The sequence below is a fragment of the Pyrus communis genome, chromosome 6 (assembly GCF_041283825.1).
Source record: "Pyrus communis isolate YQ-2024b chromosome 6, ASM4128382v1, whole genome shotgun sequence".
Taxonomy (NCBI): domain Eukaryota; kingdom Viridiplantae; phylum Streptophyta; class Magnoliopsida; order Rosales; family Rosaceae; genus Pyrus; species Pyrus communis.
In genome coordinates this window covers 5,007,850-5,022,095 of record NC_142570.1, presented here as the reverse complement: position 1 = coordinate 5,022,095, position 14,246 = coordinate 5,007,850, and the positions used below count along the sequence as shown (strand labels likewise).

The following is a 14,246-nucleotide window of genomic DNA, read 5'->3' as shown; positions in this document are numbered from 1 at the left end:
AATTGATTATTATCCATTTAAAGTATGGTGATAATTAGTAAACAAATGAATTTGGAGTTCACTTAGACGGCTGAAGGTTATTATGCATGCATGGATAAAATTATAAAGGGATGGTGGAATAAAGAGCACCCTTGAATATCCTTGGCAGGATACCAAGAATCCAGTCGGACAAATTGCATCAGATTGGAACTCTTGGACTTTGAAAGGATGGGAAAGATGGGATCAAGTTTGAACTTTTTGATAGTGCATGATTGCACCTGGTCAGATTTGGTGGAAAGATGAGTGGATTGCCGTGATGCTTCGGTTTGAAATGCATGGCTAAGAGATAAACTTGCATGCTAATTATTTGCATGCCTTGGTTCCAGCACGTGGAGATCATCAAATACTTGGATAATGATGGACAAAATAAGGAGAAAAGGAGATAATGATGGAGATTTTAAATTGGTTGGATAATTGCATGACAACTCCATGCATTTGGTTGAGTTTAATCCACGCCAAAAATCTCGTACAATATTCAAGGATCAAGTCGGCGTGTCCCTATAAATACAGAGGCAATGGCAACAAGAAGAGGGTCTTTTTCAATTCAACACATAAACTGCCATGCGCAAACTCTCGCTCTACGCGAAACCTCTCAATAACCTTGAGATTTTTATTTTCTTTTTCTGCCAACGCATCTTCAATTTGGATAAACAACACTATGAAGGCAACCGGTAACATCTTTAGTTTGGATAAACAACACTGTTGCCATAGAATCAACCAACCGCAGAGCACCTTCAGTTTGGATAAACAGCATTGCGTCGAGGACGACTGGTTATCTATCCAAGTCTCGGTCGAGAAGGATTTTCGAATCTTTATTGGCAGAGCTCATCTCATTAACCTGCTCGGCGAAGTGAGGTGTTACAGATTACTAGGCTCAGCGCATTGAACGCTGAGTTATTTTATGATTGGATATTCACTAGTAAGTTTTAGAGTTCGGCATTCTGATGGCTGAACCACATTTACCATTAAGACATACATCTCTTTTGAGTACTTGTGTCCGTATAGTTTGGTGTCAGTTCGGCGTGCTTATACTCTTACGAATATAATCATCGTGATCGAACCTGGTGCCTATGATCCGTGAACTTCGCAAGACTAGCAGCCTTGTCTTCAGGCTCTAGAACCCGAAGGCTGTGATGTGTTCCTTCCTCGGCCGTAGTCGCAAAATTAAGAAGTCAGCAACGCGCTCAACGCAACATCAACACATTTTACTCCCCGGCCGAGCTCGGCACACGAGTTGGCATGCCCCGCACATAGCTGAAGGACGTAGTTAGCTTTATTGATTACTTTGCCTGCGTGCCACGTAGGCTTGGTAGTTTTTAGGGTGAACAATTTCATATTTGGAATGTGAGTTGTTCATTGTGTGTTGGTGTTGTGTGTTACAAAATTGCAAAATGTATTTGGTATCACAATACAAGTTTGAAAATGATGCCTATGTAACTTTGCGTATCACAAATTAGCTTTGAAGCGTGCATAAGAGAAGGCTTCAAGTATTTAAAAAGCATTGATTCTCAAAACATTTTAGGCATTGGCACTCAAAAATGAAAAACTTTAAGTAGGATTAACAATTAAGGCATGTAATACATAATGAAGTGGTTGAGTGGCCTTTAATATCTCAATTATTATAAGCGAAAAACATTAGTTATGGTCATAATTTGTCTTATGAATCCGGACCATTCAATTTAAATCTTTAAATCTTACGGTTCTCATTAACTAATTTTATTGTCCCACCTTACATAAAATCAAGTCCTTCGATGACCCAGATCTTTCTTTTGAACGGCTCGAGTCTTCGAATCTATTGGCTTCGAACAAAGAGATCCTTCAATTTCTTACATTTGATGGGAGGGTTGTAGTGCTGTCACGCCCTGTACCGGGCATGGCAAGTGCATATTGATTGGAACAAAATTTGTTGTTTTGTAAAGAAATTTTTGTTTTGGGATGGTCACGTGGAAAAGTACAATACGACAGTTTGATGGTGAAGGTTGCAAACAGTGGAGGTATCCAGACAATTGGTTTTCCACCACTAGTTTCAACTAACGGTACAAAGTGCATACGTGAAATGAGACGTTAAGGAAGTGGTGTTTAAATCAATCACGTAATGTCATATGAAAATACCGAAACACATACGCTAAAACACGTTGCATAATAGGTTTGAGACACCCCCATCACATTTATTATTTTCGTTTTATGTCAGAGATTCTAACATACAACCGGAAATATATCTCATGCCCATTTGCACTAGTCACGTCAAATCACGTGGCGAGTGCTAAGAGGCCAAAAAATCTGCCGGGCGAGCCGAGAATCTTCAATAAATCTCACTGATCTTGCGCAGAAGAATCTGGATTCTAGGAAATGCTATAGCAACCAGTTTATATACCATAAGTTTTCCTTTCGGAGTGTCCAAACCTAAAAAGCTTGTATGGCTGCAACGATAGGAACTTCCATGGCTGCGCTTGGTCACAGATGCTTCACCTTCAAGTCCTCCAAAAACATGATCACTTACAAACCAACAATGAAAATTGTTTCCTGTTCCTCCATCAAATATCAACCGAAAAGAAACACTTCCTTCAACTCTCCTCTCAACACCAAGCATGCTACTTCCATCATCACCGCCGTTGTTTCCACCATGATTTCCTGTGATTCTGCGTTCGCTGCAGAAGTGGCTGCGGTGACTGGAGAAGGTGACAAGCGTGTCCTCGCACTCCTAATTCCGATTATTCCTGCTATACTTTGGGTGCTTTACAACATCCTTGGGCCAGCTTTGAACCAAATTAACAGAATGAGAAGTGAAAAGTGAGGTAGTAAAGCTTCAAGTGATAGCCAGTGCTTCTGTTACTTCTGCACTTCTGTACAACACTCTTACAACCAAAAATCTAAATTCCGTTGTACAATATTTGTAAAATGGTATGTGATTTATAGGTTCGAATGAGTTTTGTCTCAATATCGAAAGTAGAGTAGCACAACTATATTATGATTAATTTCTCTTTGTGAAAATATTCATCAAACGTTAATCATGATTAATTGTAATAATTCACCATCGAGAGATTCACAAACGAAAACATAGTTTGCTTGAGAAGAGCCGGTTTGTACTTATAGATCCGGACTACTACCAAATGCACGCTAGCACTCTTTTATTATCTTAGCTGAAACCCTAATCAGTAATCACCATCCAAAGATTGTAGATTGAAGACTGGCATTGAATGAAATTAGCCTGTCGGAAACTGAATGTATAGGCTAGTACACAGATTGCTTGAGAAGGCTTCTGCAGAATGCCAAGTCAAATCGCTCCTCTGGAGGATCTCCGATGACGTCAAAAACTGCATCTGCCTTCTGAAAATCTTCATCAACTGTGTATCTGAAACCAGAGATTACGAGACGAAGCAAACATGTTAAACATTCGATTGGCTAGAAAACATTGAGTTTCACTCAATTCATAAGCATCGGCACACAAAATATAATCTGGAATACCAAGAAGGTGGGAAATAGTCAAGCACTTTATTTTTGTTCATGCAGTGAAAGTAACTTACCCGCTCTTGGTTATGACACACTTCATTCCAGCAGCTTTAGCAGCTGCAAGGCCTATAGCACTGTCCTCAATTACTACACAACTGCGGAGAAGGAAAAGACAGTATTATTTGTCATGAACAGAAGGCGCGTTTTAAGCACGAGAGTCGGATATCCTAGAAACATGGGGCAGCTGATGCAAATAGATCTCTTGACTTCACTTGGAGGAGTAAAGTTCAAATACAATCCCATCACGAACAGAAATAAGTTGGCCCTTCTTGCCCTGTAAATGGTATAATATACCTTGAAGGATCAACGCCGAGAGTGTTAGCAGCCAATAAATAGATAGCCTGTCAAAAACATGGAAAGATGTTAGTGTCTTGTAAAATCAAATAGGATATTTCATTCAAAACAACATGAAACCAACATCTGGAGGGATCAAAATTTACGGGATCAGGCTTCTTGCGAGGAACCACTTCTCCAGCAAATATCTTGATTTTTTCTGCCCGTTCTGGTCCCAGCAAGATTGAAACTATTGCAGAAACCTTGAAACGAAAATGGGGTTCTTACGTCAAAATGGGATGTCAACTATCTATCAGAAATAAATCATGTATCTGATATAGTAAGAAATAAATTGTTACAAGATTATGATCACTTGTCTTTATTCCGCATTTTCATTTTTCAGGTCTATTAACAGACAATGTCAATCTCACCCGCACACAATAGATTCAGAACCGTGTAAGCGTTTGACTATGATTTCTTGCACAGTACTTGTATAAAACCCAGACGGAGGAGATTATTGTCACAAAAAACTAATTACACAAGAAATTAAGCCGGGAAACCTGATTAAGCATACCGCCTTCTCATTGGAGGCGCTGCAGACGGCAACTTTAACTCCTTCTGCTAAAGCTTCATCTATCAGCCTGTACAAGTTGATAACAGAAATTCACCAACCCAACATCTGAAATTTGAAAACACATTTAGATAATCTTACTACAATATCTCGTTAGTATACTCATAACAATATTCATAAAAATTTAAAAGCCAAGTGCTAAAGATTCTTAAGTGAATGATTTTTCTAAAATCCATTTTCTTATCAAATTAATGTCCTTAATGCCTGATGTAAATAAATGCGTGACCATACCAACACGCGTACTTCTTGGACTGGAATGCACCTAGGTGATGTTTTGCTTGAAAGACTAATATTGTTAGTGAAGACTAGCAAGTTTCAGAGCTAACATAATTCATCACTTCCGAGTTTTTAAACCAGAAAATACAAGAGAACTACAACACAAAAACTTATGCAAAAGCAGATGATCATATGGTAACCAACTTTGCAACCCCTGGCCGAAGCGGCAGTGACTTTTTCTCAATAAGGGCCAAGAACAACTCTGTCTTTCGCTTGTGAAGTGAAACTACGAATGCTTTTCTCTCTTCTTCACTCTTCGGAGCATTTTCCGGCCAACCCGTGTTGTTAAAATAGGTTGTCATTCTACAAAGACCACAACCATTTGAAGACAAATATAATTCAAGTTCTGCAACTAAATTAGATGTTGGCCAAATGCAACAGCAATAGATTATTTTGAGAGGCAATTACCTTTCTTTTCCACCTGCAATCTTGAGCAATTCGCCGAATAAATCGACATCCCAAGTAACACCCAATTCTTTCTGTACAATCAAATTATGATGCAGTGTCACTAAACTAATTAACCCATGAAAGTTATCGACTTCTGCAAATAATTCCCATCAAAGTAAAAGGCTTTACCAAAAGCTAATTAATTTCTCCAAAAGCGACAAAACCCAGATCGAAAATTCCAACTTCTCTTGAAAGTTCATCACTTTATGAGCTTACCAATAAAAAAATTCACAGCAATCGACCGAAAGCAAGAAAACCCAGTGTGGAAAATTACCTCTTTGAAAGTGTTGTTGAAAGAAATCCGGTGACCGTCCTTCTCCGTGTCGACAAGCACACCATCGCAATCGAAGAGAAGAGCAGAAGGAAGAGTAGAAGAAGCAGAAGCAGAGCTAGATGTTGTTCCAATCTTGCTGCTCATTGTTTTGCCAATGATTATTGCTGTGCCCACCAGTGAAGATTGTAAGGTCCTTTCTTGGGATTTGAGGTTGGCAATGGGGGTTGTGTTTTTGTGAGATGGCAACGGGTTTATAAAAGATAATGTAGCTAAGGTATGACAGGACGCCATTGACGCCATTTGAAATCTCTTCAAAGTTCAAATTAATAAAGTCTCCAAACTTTTGCAACCATGAGCGGTTGGTCCGGTGGCACCAACCCACTTCCACTTGGTTGTAAAGAATCTACCCAAAATTGGCCCCCAAAAATCGGACATAAATCTCTTACTTCATAAAGAGAAATAGTACTAGATCGTAGTACTAAGTGTCACAATTCGATAATTTTAGAGAGAGTAGATATACATAAACAAGGTATAACCATAAACTCATGTGCTCACTCAACATTCGTAAAGGCTTTAGGGTATCACAATATCTTTACTGGTCCATAAGATCCACTAGTCCTACCACGCATGGTAAAATAGCGAGATTGTCGATTGCCATGGTCATACAACATACACTAACCTCACCTCCAGAATATTGACTATTAGATTCTTACCCTCCTTAGATTTAAATGATCGAATTTTACGGGCAACCTGTAAGTGAACTCTCACTGTCAAGTCATCACAAAAATAATACTGCTCAAGTCACATAAAAAAGATTAGTACTTTAAGTTTGAACCTCCATTTTTTTTTTTTTTTTTTTTCCGTGAAGTTTGAACCTCCTTGGTACACCAACAAAAAAGGAAAAAAAAAAGTATTAATTTGAAAGTGTAAAAACGTGAACGAAAGGACAAGCCCAGCTGATTTCTAGTCATGCCCGATTACCACTCCGGCACGTCCACTGATGTCACTTTTATTGTGCAATGCTTTTTTAATTAAAACAATAATAAATAAATAATGCTATTCACTTTTATTTTTCCGTATATATTTTGTTAATCGTTAGCTATTAATATTTTTTAATTCATTTTATTTAATGGATGAAAATTAATAATGATATTTAAAAAATAAAAATAAGTGTGTAAATAGCGTGAACGTACTGTAATGTAGATAGTTGGAAACCGACGTGTGGTTGTAAGCCGTTAGCAACGTCTGTATCTGGCCGGCTATGGCTGCTAGATTCAACTATCACACCTCTTCATAACAGTCCATCCACTCCTCCACAAAATTCAATCAGCAAGAATAATGGCCGCCGCTTCCGACAATTCCGCTGTCAACAACCCGGCTCTGGGCCCGGACTCGGATACTCCGGACAATCCGGGTCACGAGTTCGCTCAGTTCGGATCCGGGTGCTTCTGGGGAGCGGAGCTGAGGTTCCAGCGAGTGGTAGGGGTGGTGAAGACCGAGGTCGGGTACTCCCAGGGCCACGCGGACGATCCCAATTACAAATTGGTGTGCACCGGAACCACGAACCACGCGGAGGTGGTTCGGGTCCAGTTTGACCCGGAAGTCTGCCCCTACAAGGATCTGCTCTCTGTGTTTTGGGATCGTCATGATCCAACGACGCTCAATCGCCAGGTAATTGGTTTTTTTGAGTTTTACGGGCCGTTGATTTTGTAGCCAAATCCAGTTTCTTGTTCGCGCCTTCTACGAATGGAGTTTTACTTTTGTACTTATCATTTCTTTTGAATTTTAATCTCTGGCCCTCAAAGCCAAAAGTAAAACAACAACAATTTTATTTTACGTTTTTGCCCCAATATCGTAAGATTCGTTTGATGGTGCTTGCAAAATGATTGAAAGCACTCTAATAAAAATGTTTTTAGAATCAATATTTAGTAAAAATATAAGTAAATTTTAAAAAACAGTTAAAACACTTATCCTAAAGAGCATATAATTAGTACTTCTTCAAAAAAGTACTTCAAGTGATTTTGAATTCTAAAAACAATTTCACCAAATATGATTTCAGTTATTTTAAAAATACATTTCAGCTAAGTTTATGTTTTTAGTGGAAAAATTAGGCAAGTGTATGCAAATAATACGAGTTAGGAACTTTTGATCCAAAATAAAACTAAAAGGACATTAAACAAAAAGAGAAAGAGTAGTTAGTATTGAGGTTGTACCTCAATTGGTAAAGAGCATTTCATTGTTATTGTTTAGATTTCAGATTCCCTTAACATCCCTTGTAAAAAGAAAGGGTACTATATTGTGAAATGTTCTGAAATATGTGATGGAGCGAATTTACTAGAACCGTTCATATTACAAATCATTCACTACTCTTTCTGCGTTTTTTATTAATTAGACCGTTCATATTAGTAAAAAAAAAAAGTTTTAAAAAAAAGAAAGAAAGGGTACTATATTAACTAAGGTCAAATTTCACTATATCGTGAACTCTTTTTGCGTTTTTTATTAGTAATTTCTGAAATACTAACTACTCTTTCTGCATTTTTTATTAGAACCGTTCATATTACAAATCACTCTATAAAGATCGCTTCTGCAAAAAAATCAATAAAAACTAAGGTTGTTTAATCATTTTTTACAAATGTGATACTTACTGAGTGATTCATAAAATAAATGGTTCTAATCATAAGTACAAAACTCTGTGATTTGAACACGAAAAGTTATGAGTCAAGTTCATACTCATTCTTGAGTAGCCAAGCAAGTTGTACTACCTTGACACATATGGCGTACTCCTATAAATGTTTCCTTTTGGGTTAACTACTTGTCCATGATTGTTATTTATTTATCAAATAAATTTGTGTTATGCATTAGGGAGGAGATGTTGGCGCACAATACCGATCCGGAATCTACTACTACAACGAAAACCAGGCTCGGCTGGCCGAGGAATCGAAGGAAGCTAAGCAGGCGGAGTTGAAGGATAAGAAGGTGGTGACGGAGATCCTCCCGGCAAAGAAATTTTACAGGGCGGAGGAATACCATCAGCAATATCTCGAAAAAGGAGGAGGTAAAGGCAACAAACAATCTGCCGAGAAGGGTTGCACTGACCCTATCAGATGCTACGGTTGATAAGTTATGCATGCATTTGATGCCATATGATTAAAAATCTTCCTAAATCCGTAGTCACCAACGATAACATATGGTGCGTTAATATCTGCCGTAGCTTAAATAAATGAGGTTCGGAGTGGAACTGATATTGTACGCATGAAACACTGTCGCATCTAATAGTATCATGTGGCACTTATGTACCCATATCGTTTATGTACATTTGGCGTCATGTTTTTATATGTCGAAGCTTCTTTTGTACTAGTTTTCGGGTTTAATTTTCCTACTTGGTTTGATAATATTACTACTAGTGAATTGAGGAAATTTACAGATCTTTAGAAAATACATGAATAATTCAAACCTAGGAGACAAATATTATTTGGCCGTGAGGCCATGAGTGATGCAACTCTTTATAACAGAAGCAGCATCAGCGAAAGCTAGTGTCAAATGTTGGATTTTGTTTAGAGTTCATCCTTGGGATTTGAGGCAGGTGCTGCTTGGGGGGTTGTCGATGAGTTCTTGACGGGATACGAAGCCTCCATCGCTATTCCGCATATCCCTTCCTTAGCAGAGACGCCGCGCTGCATCCTTATGTAACCCTTCTCTCCCCACTCGGGTCCCCATGAGTTCTTTACTATCCAATACTTGGTTCCGTCAAGTGTTGTTCCGTAGCCAACAACTGCTACTCCGTGATTAAGCTCTGTGCTGCAATTTCCGTCAAATACCCCCTGTAAATCGTAGTCCAGGAGATTAAGATATGATCCTCGACCTTTCATTTTTCTCCAATAGTTATTAGCCAAGGCGAATGGATATTAGAAACTTTACCTCATGGTAGAATTGGAAATCGGAACCTCCAGCATCGATGGCGACAGAAATAGGTTGGTTTGCAGCTGCTTTGAGCAATGCATCCTCGTCATTAGCAGGCACACTCTCATGGCCATCAATGGACACTACCGGGGCGTTTTCCTGGAAAATAAGTATCGGTTATAACCTTATAATCTCACATTCATAAGCGAGGGGTGTCGAAAAGGGATTGAAGATATATCCCTGAAATGTATGGGAACAAAATTAATTACCTTTGTAACATTACATGTTGAATCTGCTGCTCGGTAAGGGTAATTAGTTTCGGCTGTCAGGCCTCCCCTTTGTTTGATGAACTCCATTGCCAGTTCCATTAGGCCTCCATTGCATCCTTGGTTTTGTTCCGTGTCACAATCGACCAACTCTTGTTCAGACAACGAAACCAGATTTTTTGTCTTAATTTGATTGATGCCCTCAACAGCTACAACAGTTGAAAATGCCCAGCAACTACCTGTATAATTTCATCGAAACAAAGGAATATAGCTGAAACAATCGATACAGATACCATTTTGTAGAAAGAAAATGAAACAAAACGAGGAAGGATTTGGCAAATTTTGCTTACCACAATGGCCTTGATCCTTAACGGGAGTGACAGCTCCATTCTTTCTCCAATCAACAGATGGCGGGACACTCCCAACATTTCCATACCGAAAGCCTGTGTCAGTGCGCTGCCCTTGGAACATTCTATGGTGCTTAACCTTCGAACCAGCGTAAACACTCCTGAACTCATGGTTGGTCATGTCAGCAAACTTGTTAAGCTTCAGCTTGTAAGGCTTATCACCTTTGTTAGTGTTGTGAACATGCTTGACATTCTCCTTAAACACATTGAACCGCTTGTTCTTCTCGTCGAGGCTCCTAGAAACCGTGTGATGGCTCCTCCACCTCTCGTACAAACCCCACAAGCTCTCCTCCGAGGCCAAGTCCTTCTCGTGGTAATCGAAACTCTCAGAAAACCCCATAACCAAAGCGAGTGAGAGAGCAAGCGCAACCCAAACAAACTTAGTCATTTTTCTACCGGCTTAGGGTTCAAGTTTCGACACAGGATGAGAATACGAAGACCTCGACACTGCCGGATATAGAGGATCAAAGAATGGATAACAAAGAGAGTAAGTTATGGGGTATCTTGTGGAGACGAACAACTTTAAATAACCGACAGAATATATGGGATGTGATGATTGTGTGGGAAATGGGATTTGGTTTGTTTGTGGAAGCAAGGGATTGGATTGGATTAGTGAGTGTGGGTTCATATTTTGGTGTGGAACTTCTAGAAAAGGAAGCAAGAATGCAGGTATTTTTTAGCAGTTAGCAACAAAAGCTGGTGTGCTTTTGGATATTAGGATTTGAATCCATGGCGAACACGTTTTACCATCACCAGAGAGAGAGAGAGAGAGGAGCATGGTTGCGTAGGTGGAGTGTCTTAGACACGATTTTGGCAAGTGGAAGAAAAGTGCTTCTATGGTAACTGCTTTTTATCTTTAACTGATCATACTCAGCAAAGTGACTTAAGTTTTGATCGTCACATAGTTAATTAATGCCTTTTCAATTGGTGATGGCAAGCCTTGCGTTTTGATCGACATAATCCCTTGTTGTAGATTACTTCTAATATAGGCAAAAAAGTAATAAATGATCATTTGGTTTAGTGGTATTCGGTTTCTACTTTATTGGCGGAACAACTTACAGAACTATAATTTTTCATTGGGAAGAACAATTGTGACCTAAACATCTTGTTGTGCATTCCTACTCATGAGAAACATAAGAAAGAAATGGCGCTTCGAGAAGTGTACACTAATTATTTTGAACAGTAAAAAATAATTTCCTTTCAAAATTTCGACATACGAGAATGAGTCGGAGGTCGTGAAAACCAAAAGAATAGCCTCGTACATGAAATTCTTCATTACTTGATGCCGAAGCAACCAAAGGGATGCAAAACATCGCTTGTAGGACTTGACTAAACACTGGCGTAGTGTATTGGTAACTAGTCACTTCTACGTGTAGAGAAAGTGAGCGAGGTTTTTCTCATCAAGAAAAAGCGTGGATGCCTCCCTTTTTGGACACAAAAATTCTTTAGAAACAACCTTGATTAATGTCAAATGGATTAAGAATCTCTCAAATTTTAAACACGAAATGATGTGACATGTAGCAAGGTTTTAGTAGTTTGTATCGTGTTGCGACACACAACTATAATTTTTGGCATGTTTACAAGGATAACAGAATAAGATTAACTTAGCGCCTAGTAGATCTAACTTTTGCTTTTTTTAAGTATGTGATTAGAGACTTTAAGATAGGAACTCACACTTTCTCTCGATTTTTATACGTTTAGCAGACAGGAAATTAAGAATTTTAATAGATTTTGCCCATGTTTTAGTAAATGCAAAAAATAAAATTGAAATAATTCCAATTCTCATTTCTTGTAAGTAAATATGACATTAGTGTACTCTTCCGAATGAAAATCTCAAACTCGGTTAAGTTCACGTCGCCAAAGATAAGTAGATCTTCAATTTTAGTTCCTTTTGTAAGGAAATAGGAAAATGAAAATAAAAGTCGATTAAGTGGGAAAAGAAAAATCTTTGTGATGAACAATATTCCAAAAGCTGTTAGCTGCAGAAGCCAAAAGCTGTTGGGTATATGCTTCATGTCATCTATACACTACCACCAGAGAGACAACCGATCTTAAATCTAACCACCCAAAATCCCGATGACATGACCTCACGACGAGGATGGCCCGAGGACTTTATGCCGTTGAAAATGTGCCGCGGATACTGCTGTAAAAGTGAATATAAGTTCAGGTCTAGAGATATACTGCTCGCATGTTAACCAAGTCGGCAGATGAGATGACGATTTATACATCTAGATAAGGAAATATATGAACAATACTCAGATAATGCATTCCTCACCGTGCTTCGACAAATGATAATCGTCATTTCAAAGTTTCACTAAACATTGAAAAACACGACATGTAATTTTCGAAAGCTTTATATAAAGTAAGCCATAAGACAGACCTTAGCTATTCTGTGAATGCCAAGTAAAATTATTCTAGAATTGTGATTGTGTTCAAGAGAGCAATGCTCAGACAAAATCAGAAGTAGAGGAAACAATGGAATACAAACATACAAGAAGATCAATCTGAGTCGCTCATGCTTGAGTCTCCCTTAATTTGGCCTGCTCCCGCAGCATCTCTTCTCTCACTCTCTTAATCTCCATTTCCCTTTCGAGTCTTTCTTGCTGCCACATTAACGAGACCCCAATCAATATCATTCCAAACTTTGAACGGTATCAATACCAAAACATAATGGCTAATACACGGAGAAGGTCAACTAACAAGGCACATTTAAAGGGTAAGCACAACAAAATAGCTTTCATTTACGCCCATGTTACGAGCAGCCAACTATTACTACCAAGATTTCAAAAATCTAGGTTTTGGACCAAGCATCCTGCTATCCTTTGAACATGTAATTCAGAACTGAAGTACTAGTTTCTTGGTTTCAACAAATTTGTGCTTCCTACTTAAATTATGGGAAGGTAATATGGAACCCGCATCTAATGGAGGGAAACGAAAGAGAAGCAACACAACTAGTCATGCTAATAGGCAACGTATTACGAAAACACAACCCAATTGTTCAACATGGAAGAAGGGCTGCAATAAGAAATCTATGATAAGAAACGACTATAACTTATGAAAGGTTTAATTCTACACAGGAGCATTGCCGATCACAGAAATATAACATAATAACCATGACTGAGTCAAATTCCAAGTCCCAATATGTTCCCCAGTTCTCAGTAACCAAGCATTGCATTTAAGCTTCCCTAGGATGCGAAACGAATATATCCACTGCATTTGTCACGCAAAGAATAACTCCAAATAAGAAAGCCCACGATACGAAATGTCTAACTTATGAAAGGTTGAATTCTACACAGAAGTGCCACTTTATCACAAAAATATAGCATAATAACAACAATAACAGTGAATTTCCAAGTTCAATTATGTTCTCCAATCCCCAGTATCCAAACATTGCATTTATGCTTCCCTCAGCTACAAAACGGCTATAACAAAGACTGTATTGTATCTATCACAGAAAAAGAGCTCCAAATAAGAAATTCCAGTATACGAAACGTCTAGAACTTACGAAAGGTTGAATTCTACACAGGAGTGCCACTTTATCATAATAATATAGCATAGCAACGACAAATACAGCGAAATTCCGAGTTCAATTATGTTCCCCAATTCCCTGCAACCAAACATTGCATTCCCTCTAACCTAACCACAAAGTTTCATGCCAATTTCCTAAAAATCGGATTTTCCACCATAATTGAACAGTTCAATGAGAACCCATCTCAATTCTGAGCTTGTGGTGCTGAAATTCGATCGAATTCTTAAAAAAAAAAAAAATTTGTGAATCGCCCAATTTATAAGTCCAATACGAAAGAGAAATTGCTTCTGCAGGCCAAGAGAAAGAAGAGATTTTTACCTTTTCGTCCTGATGCAGAGCGATCCAGACGTGGACTTTATCCATGGATTGCCAGAACACAAAAGCTCCCAAAGTCATTGCGAAGTAGGTTGCCACCTTCACCATCTTCTTCGCCTTCTCCTTTTCTGCTTACAAATCTCCGTTTTAGGTTTCAGGTGAGCGATCGAGAGAGAGAGAGAGAGAGAGAGAGAGAGAGAGAGAGAGCCACCGATGCTACTCCCCAAGTGTCTTTGCTGGGCCGATTGACTAATGCTATTTGGCCCATTTTTACCAAAACATGAAAAGTACTTGTAAATCATAAAAGTGCTTTTTGAAGAAGCACTTTTAAATGCTTCTTCATGAATCACTTTTAGCATAAGCACTTGTGAACAAAAGT

General features: G+C 38.6%; 4 protein-coding genes across 6 annotated transcripts; 1 reads left to right on the top strand and 3 right to left on the bottom strand.

Moving 5' to 3' along the window:
• Window positions 1-3,030: 3,030 nt before the first annotated feature.
• LOC137710576 (CBBY-like protein) lies at window positions 3,031-6,755 on the bottom strand. Its single transcript, XM_088695500.1, has 9 exons — window positions 6,644-6,755; window positions 5,451-6,200; window positions 5,138-5,208; window positions 4,874-5,032; window positions 4,397-4,463; window positions 3,990-4,085; window positions 3,844-3,890; window positions 3,564-3,644; window positions 3,031-3,391 (listed from the first exon to the last, which is right to left on the bottom strand). Exons 2-9 carry the CDS (start codon window positions 5,748-5,750, stop codon window positions 3,271-3,273), a joined length of 942 nt encoding a protein of 313 aa, XP_088551626.1. The 5' UTR covers window positions 5,751-6,200; window positions 6,644-6,755; the 3' UTR covers window positions 3,031-3,270.
• Window positions 6,756-6,788: 33 nt separating this feature from the next.
• Window positions 6,789-8,807, top strand: LOC137711240 (peptide methionine sulfoxide reductase). Its single transcript, XM_068450469.2, has 2 exons — window positions 6,789-7,121; window positions 8,313-8,807. Exons 1-2 carry the CDS (start codon window positions 6,789-6,791, stop codon window positions 8,565-8,567), a joined length of 588 nt encoding a protein of 195 aa, XP_068306570.2. The 3' UTR covers window positions 8,568-8,807.
• Window position 8,808: 1 nt separating this feature from the next.
• Window positions 8,809-10,704, bottom strand: LOC137710383 (vignain-like). The gene is made up of 4 exons (XM_068449346.2): window positions 9,967-10,704; window positions 9,620-9,855; window positions 9,369-9,509; window positions 8,809-9,271 (listed from the first exon to the last, which is right to left on the bottom strand). The coding sequence occupies exons 1-4, from the start codon at window positions 10,409-10,411 to the stop codon at window positions 9,005-9,007; spliced, it is 1,089 nt and encodes a 362-aa protein (XP_068305447.2). The 5' UTR covers window positions 10,412-10,704; the 3' UTR covers window positions 8,809-9,004.
• Window positions 10,705-11,925: 1,221 nt separating this feature from the next.
• Window positions 11,926-14,095, bottom strand: LOC137711390 (uncharacterized). Of its 3 annotated transcripts, none has more exons than XM_068450628.2 (3): window positions 13,871-14,095; window positions 12,516-12,626; window positions 11,926-12,163 (listed from the first exon to the last, which is right to left on the bottom strand). In XM_068450628.2, exons 1-2 carry the CDS (start codon window positions 13,973-13,975, stop codon window positions 12,537-12,539), a joined length of 195 nt encoding a protein of 64 aa, XP_068306729.1. In that variant the 5' UTR covers window positions 13,976-14,095; the 3' UTR covers window positions 11,926-12,163; window positions 12,516-12,536. The 3 variants fall into 3 exon arrangements, with proteins under 3 accessions (XP_068306729.1, XP_068306728.1, XP_068306727.1); XM_068450627.2 differs by having other exon boundaries at window positions 11,926-12,166; window positions 13,871-14,094; XM_068450626.2 differs by lacking the exon at window positions 11,926-12,163 and having other exon boundaries at window positions 12,362-12,626; window positions 13,871-14,090.
• Between the last annotated feature and the right edge of the window lie 151 nt (window positions 14,096-14,246).

What these genes read in the sequence shown, in the direction of transcription:
- LOC137710576 (XM_088695500.1), bottom strand. Translation starts at nt 5,750, where the DNA reads ATGGCGTCAATGGCGTCCTGTCATACCTTAGCTACATTATCTTTTATA. An exon ending in GCGCCTCCAATGAGAAGGCG is followed by an intron (nt 4,086 to 4,396) that starts GTATGCTTAATC and finishes TTTCGTTTCAAG; the next exon opens with GTTTCTGCAATAGTTTCAAT. An exon ending in TGTGTCATAACCAAGAGCGG is followed by an intron (nt 3,392 to 3,563) that starts GTAAGTTACTTT and finishes CTCTGGTTTCAG; the next exon opens with ATACACAGTTGATGAAGATT.
- LOC137711240 (XM_068450469.2), top strand. Translation starts at nt 6,789, where the DNA reads ATGGCCGCCGCTTCCGACAATTCCGCTGTCAACAACCCGGCTCTGGGC. An exon ending in CAACGACGCTCAATCGCCAG is followed by an intron (nt 7,122 to 8,312) that starts GTAATTGGTTTT and finishes GTTATGCATTAG; the next exon opens with GGAGGAGATGTTGGCGCACA.
- LOC137710383 (XM_068449346.2), bottom strand. Translation starts at nt 10,411, where the DNA reads ATGACTAAGTTTGTTTGGGTTGCGCTTGCTCTCTCACTCGCTTTGGTT. An exon ending in TAAGGATCAAGGCCATTGTG is followed by an intron (nt 9,856 to 9,966) that starts GTAAGCAAAATT and finishes GAAATTATACAG; the next exon opens with GTAGTTGCTGGGCATTTTCA. An exon ending in ATTTCCAATTCTACCATGAG is followed by an intron (nt 9,272 to 9,368) that starts GTAAAGTTTCTA and finishes TACGATTTACAG; the next exon opens with GGGGTATTTGACGGAAATTG.
- LOC137711390 (XM_068450628.2), bottom strand. Translation starts at nt 13,975, where the DNA reads ATGGTGAAGGTGGCAACCTACTTCGCAATGACTTTGGGAGCTTTTGTG. An exon ending in CTCTGCATCAGGACGAAAAG is followed by an intron (nt 12,627 to 13,870) that starts GTAAAAATCTCT and finishes TTAATGTGGCAG; the next exon opens with CAAGAAAGACTCGAAAGGGA.